This window comes from Rhinatrema bivittatum, chromosome 4 (genome assembly GCF_901001135.1).
Source record: "Rhinatrema bivittatum chromosome 4, aRhiBiv1.1, whole genome shotgun sequence".
Lineage (NCBI taxonomy): Eukaryota > Metazoa > Chordata > Amphibia > Gymnophiona > Rhinatrematidae > Rhinatrema > Rhinatrema bivittatum.
The window spans coordinates 23,302,826-23,309,076 of record NC_042618.1 but is presented as its reverse complement, the minus strand read 5'-3'; the positions used below and the strand labels follow the sequence as shown (position 1 = coordinate 23,309,076).

General features: G+C 42.0%; 1 protein-coding gene across 1 annotated transcript in view; it reads right to left on the bottom strand.

Annotated features, from left to right (window-relative positions):
• The window catches only part of UNC79 (unc-79 homolog, NALCN channel complex subunit), a 245,531-nt gene that overhangs the window by 115,043 nt on the left and 124,237 nt on the right, over window positions 1–6,251 (bottom strand). The window contains exon 34 of the mRNA XM_029597854.1: window positions 4,903–5,019. Within this exon, the coding sequence (XP_029453714.1) occupies window positions 4,903–5,019 (117 nt within the window). The remainder of the gene's footprint in view (window positions 1–4,902; window positions 5,020–6,251) is intronic.

Here is a 6,251-nt window from a genome sequence, read left to right as displayed (position 1 = left end):
AGGAAATACCTACTGATCTGAATTTAATCTGCTTTGAAGTGTCACAGAAGGTAGAATATAAATAAAAATAATTTTCATTAAAGAAAAAAACAACTGGTTTTTAGATGTCCACAATGAATATCCCTCAGATATATGTGCAAGCACTAGGTCCAAAAATCAAGATAATCTTCATATTTTGGTAATTCTAAAAACCAGGCTTGTTTGCGACCCTCAAGAACCAAAGCTGAGAGCGCCCTGCCCTGGAGGATAAAATATTGTGATATCCCAATAACCCTGCAGCAGCTTTCCCGTGACCCTGTGTCACTCCTGTGTTGGAGGAAGTGGAATACTTTGGGGCTGAGTGGCTTTGATTATGCAAGGGTGACTCTACAACCCCGACCGGCATCCAGCACCCGATGCGCCGACCTGTCTGGCCTCCGCACCAGGAAGAGAGAGGCTTTTTCTACTGTACTAAGTTTTGGACAGTATCTCCCCACGCCTTTCAGGGAATAACAGTACTAAACGTAGAATAAGGACACTAAGGGGGTTATTTTCTAAAGCTATCGCACGCGTGCGATAGATAGCCAGCTCGGGGGTGGAGTCAGCCCCGGAAGAGGAGGAGTCGGGGGCGGCACCAGGGCCGACCCTGCGAAGACTTCTCAGACAGCGAAAGGTACGCGGTGCGATCGCTGCCAGCTATCGCAGGATCGTCCCCCCCACCCCCGTCACTGCGGGATTCTGAGAGTCCGGTGGTGTTAGTGAATCCAGGCCTAAGCCATCTCTGAGAACAAACCATGGACTTAGAGAGTTGGTGTCCCACAAGACACCTGAGTGTCTTGTGGGAGTTTTGAATTTTGGTATTTTTATTCTTAATACCTTTTGTTTCCTGGACGATATTTTTATACTAACAAAGATTTCTTGACTATTTCGCTATCGTTTTGGTTTTTTTTTAACAATTGTGCAGACTTTGCATAAATGCTTTTTGCCATACAATTGTACCAATATATATATATATATATATATATATATATATATATATAAATATACAAAAAAAAACCCCAACATGCAACCGCGGGAGACTATAAGCACTATTATTGTGTTAAATAAATCAAATGAAATATATGATGTTTCTTAGAAATATAAATCTTTTATTAATTACTTTGACAAATATACTAATAATTTAAGTGAAAAGTCAAGTTACGAAACATTAAATATTTCAAATATGCTAAAATCTTGCTTTTAGTCCAATCAATTATGACCCCCAATCTTCTCCTATGCCTATCCTCAATCTGACCCTAATTGAACTAAATATACCCTAACCTCATTGATGTTGAAATGGGTCTATACAAAGGATTGTGACACACGCTCTGAGGAAGACGTACGGTTACTGAAGATCCAGGGAGGAAATACAAGTGGTAGGAACATCGGGGCAGACTTTGAATCACTAGGAAACGGCATGCGAATCCTCACCTGTGCGGTTGAACAATGAGTCGGCTGGAAGTTTGTTAGGAGCGGGGCATTTGTGACTCCATCATGAGAATAGCAGTTCTCTTTACAAATAAGGTGTGGCGGAATCAATTGAAACCCTGAGAGGAGCGTTTATGGTCAGAAGTTTGTGAAGACGGAAGTAAGATGAGATAGAAAGGTACACATTCACATTCGGGAGATTTCACATATTAAAAATTTAGGAGCCATTGAGCTGGAGTGAAGTGAATGTGTTTTTTCTGAATCCACTCCGTTCAAAACGCAGATGCGAGTGATGGAAGTTATTTGTTTCCATTGATGTGTGGTCTAAATAGAAGTATTCCCCTGAAGAAGCCAACATTGGCGAAACGAGGACCTTGTCGGGACAGCAGAGAGATTCCATCAATGGAATTACACCACTAATATATGTTAATTGCTTTTGAATAAGGAATGCACTTTAAGTTATATTATATAAGATTGTTAAAGCAATAAGTGGTGTATTCCTTTGTATAGACCCATTTCAACATCAATGAGGTTAGGGTATATTTAGTTCAATTAGGGTCAGATTGAGGATAGGCATAGGAGAAGATTGGGGGTCATAATTGATTGGACTAAAAGTAAGATTTTAGCATATTTGAAATATTTAATGTTTCGTAACTTGACTTTTCACTTAAATTATTAGTATATTTGTCAAAGTAATTAATAAAAGATTTATATTTCTAAGAAACATCATATATTTCATTTGATTTATTTAACACAATAATAGTGCTTATAGTCTCCCGCGGTTGCATGTTGGGGGTTTTTTTTGTATATGAGCTTTAGCACTAGTAGAAGTAGTATTGCCAAAAAGTTTTTTGCTAGCTATATATAAATATATATATATAATGTCTCAGGGAATTTAGTGGCTGATTTGTTTCTAGTTTTGGGGTATATCCATTCTCCTTTGACCACATTTCATTCATTTTGCGCACAAATTATTTGGTATCTGTGAGTCTGAGGCTTTTGGTAAAGCTGGTGGCCCATGGACGTTTTCAATTTGGTTTTAATATTTTTGGAGGCGACACTATAGCTGGGGTGCAAGCACCAGCTCATAAAATGGCTCCCTGATATGATATAAAAATCCTTCAGTCGTCTTTATCAAACAAAACCATTTTAGCTATAATACCCATCATGGCATTTGAATTAATAAAGATCATTCAGAAGAAAGTTCTGGCTTTTAGGTCTCGTTCCATTTTTCCCTAATAACAGTCCTCACAGGAAATCATTTTGATTCTGATTGCACTCAAGTAGGAAGCCACTTTATAATCAGACACGCCAGGGCCCGGTGCCACGTCAGGCTGCTTTTCTCGCAGCGGTGAATTCCAAATATAACAACTCAAATGATAACTTCTTGGTTTCTACACAAGTAATTTCAGTTCTGCTCCTCCCCAGAGGATAAGGAAAAGCTGACAAGCAAATACCCCCTGGGATGACTTTCAATTCACCTTGAAAAGTCGTACAGCAAGTAAGTATGAGATATTAAGAGCCAGGGTATGAGATGGGGGCGGGGATGGGGGGTGGGGGGCTGGCGGTAATGTAGCACGCTTGGTTTCTGCCTCTTAACTCTTAATATTAAAACCATTATGATGGGAGTGAATTAATGAAAGCAGAAAATATAATGCAAGGAAAGAAAAGTACTAAGATACCAAGTGGTCCCAAATGTGAGTTTTCTGTAAATCTATTTGGTTTACAGTTCCATGTTTGCTCAGCCACAAAACTGGTTATCGGTAAATTCAATTCTGCTTTGTGTGTGCATAGTGTGAATAGCAGGGCTGCCTCACTAAGGTATCGGCACTTTTCTAATTCCTGCCCTCAGGAAGCCACAGTTTGGTGTCCAACATATTTGAGTACAGTAGAGCACTTTATATCTGAAGGTGCTGGGCCATGGTTGTTCCGGATAATGGATAGGCAGGGATAATTCAGGTTCCCCCATACATGGAAAAAGGAACAAAATACAGCTGTTTATTGAGTCCTCACCTGCTTTTTGGATAATGGAACATTTTTCCAGATAACAGAAGCCTATGACTTTGTCCATATAGTCGGGGCTTCCCAGTTAAAGGTACATGGCATAGACGTTCTACTGTACGCACTAATTCTTGAGTACGTCCTTTTGTTGTCCATCATTTGTAGAAGGCTTGTTTGCTAATCTTCTGCTCATGTGTTTTCTTGCCTACCCTTTGCTACAGAGTTCTTACCTAAGCCTTTACTTCTTGCTCTCTAGGACAGTGCAAGCAGCACTGTACAATTCCAAAATAATGAAGAACAGCTACATGACGACAAATGTCTCAGCTAAGCAAGTCTGAGTCATAACTGAAAGTGCCAAAATTTCTCTACTCTCCATTTCTAAAAAACACAGTCCCACATTTTCCAGTGACAAAAATAAGATTTAAAAAATCTGAAAATGCTTAGTGATGGGAGGTTTTTAAAAAACATTCTGTCCCTGATGGCTTGGAGTTAATTGGAAGCCCTGCCCATCCTTATAAGATTGGGTCTGTTTGAAATGAATGTAAGAAAGTCACCAAAGTGTCCTTTACCATGTGTTATATTTATCCGAGCCTTCAGAGAGGCTGGACACATGATGTCCTTGACACTCCCCAGCGAGAGATGTCTTGTTAGGGAGAGTGAAGTCCCTGGGAAGGTGGCTGATGCTCAAGGTCGAGATCTTGAGCTTCCCAGGAGGAGGCAGATTTCGCGGGGGGTCTAAGGGGGACCCTGAGATTGAAAGAATCGAGGGAGGTGAAGAATAGTGGAAGGGGAGTCAGTCCCATGCTCCTTGCAGTTCACTGAAGATTTGCAGAGTGGATTTCTGGTTGGAGTCAGAGTAAGGACTGCCAGGCTGGGAGATCTGCTTTCAGAGTAGCTGCTTAGGAAGGATCAGTAAATGCTAATCTGTTCAGGACACTGTTCCAGTTCTGCTTCTGGACTACAGAAATCTGCACACCAGAAGGCAGGTACTAAAAAGGGGAGAGCCCAGAGAGGGTCCTAAAGGTTCCTCTGGTCTAGTGGGATAGCGGAGGAAGAAATACTCTAGTGTGTGAAGATTTGCATGACTGTAACTCCTTGAGAAGTATACTGATTTTTGTTTCGCTGCATGGATTGTAATATTCTCCATTGTGCACGCTACTGGTTTTATTCACCTGCATCAGATATTCCAGAAAAGAACTGACTTCTGAACACCATCAGACTGTGTAGCAGTGTGCTATTTTTACTGGAAGGTGTCAGAAGACCTCCTAACAGCCCAAGAGCCTTGAATAACTTTCCACCCTGCCAAGAAAAAACTCGGGAGCATGGGTCACAGCATGGCATCAGCTCTCCCACAGGAACCTGACGGGAGGATGGGGCAGGAGTTACATTGCCTTCCCTTGATGGCCCAGAGCTAATGATGTACACTAAGAATTTCCTAAGTCTGTGATGACTTACCCGCGTCCCAAGTGCTGATGTTGTGGGGTGCACTAGACTGGTGTTCCAGCTGTCTCTTCATTAGCTGACTCATAGTCAGAGCGCCCAGCGAACCCCGTTTCATTTGCTTGTACTGAGCTTTACATGCAAAATTAAAAAAGAGCATATTACTAAAATGATGTAAAAAAATACCAGATATTCAAAGCATTTACTCTTAAGAGGGTTGTATGACAGCAATAAAGACAATGTTTAAGCATGAGCTTATGTCTCCTTTCCCAGTGCTTTCATCCTAAGTAGGATCCTCAGCCCAGACAAAGGTCTAACACCAACGCCTGACCTGGAGGCTGGGTCCCAATGTCTGGGCTTCAGCCTAGGCCAGGACCCAGGCCCTGGCATCAAGATGGGACTCAGTCCAAAAACTGGGACCCAGAACCTGGGCCGCAATCTAGACCCAGGCCGGATGTCGGGGCCCATCCTGGTGGCCAGGTCCAGATGCCTGGGCCTCAGCCCATGGTCAGACACAGGCCCAGAACCCCGGCCTCGGAGGTCCTCTTCATAGGTCTACTTTCTTTGATATTCTTTGTCCAAATGGCAACATCCCCTAGGGAGGATGCACCAGAGTCAGTTAACTGTGGAGCATCCTAGAGTGGACGCCACCATATGAAGAAAGAAAATCAAAGAAAGAAGACCTACAAAGAGGACCTCTGAGGCCTGGGTTCTTGGCTGCAGCCTATGCCTAGACAAGGCCCAGGCCTCGAGCCTAGGCCTAGACTGAGGCACCAGAGTCATGCTCAGGCATAGGCCGGGACTCCTGCATTGGTTCTCAGCCTATTCCCTAGGTGAGGTCCTGCTTCAGGCCTAGGTCCAACTGGTGACTTTTTTTTAAATCGGTTTTCAAAATGAAATGAAATCCTGACAAAATTTAGTCATAATTTAACTCGTTCCATTTTGAAAACAACCCATAACAAAATAGAAAATTTTGTCTCATTTCCTACTTCACTTCTCACGAATGCCCATCCTATTTGACATTACTCTTACAAGCTCAGAATTCAATCAGAGTAACCAAATAACTCTGGAAGCAATGAGACATTTCGCTCTCACCCTTATATTCGGCTTTCTGACTCAAACCATTGAGCATTTTGCAGTCTTATTGTGTGATTAGAAAATATAGGACTACGAAATCTGATGACAATATTCTACTATCCATGGAGTCACCTAATCACCCCATTTCTGAAGCAAAAATGCAGGGATTAAAGATGATTATAGGGTATCATCAGAAACAGGTTTTCAGAAGATGGCATAATCTGTTTTAGACTTTTATCCTTAACTTTAAAAAAAGGCCATCATAGAGGTAGCAATACTAGTGAGCG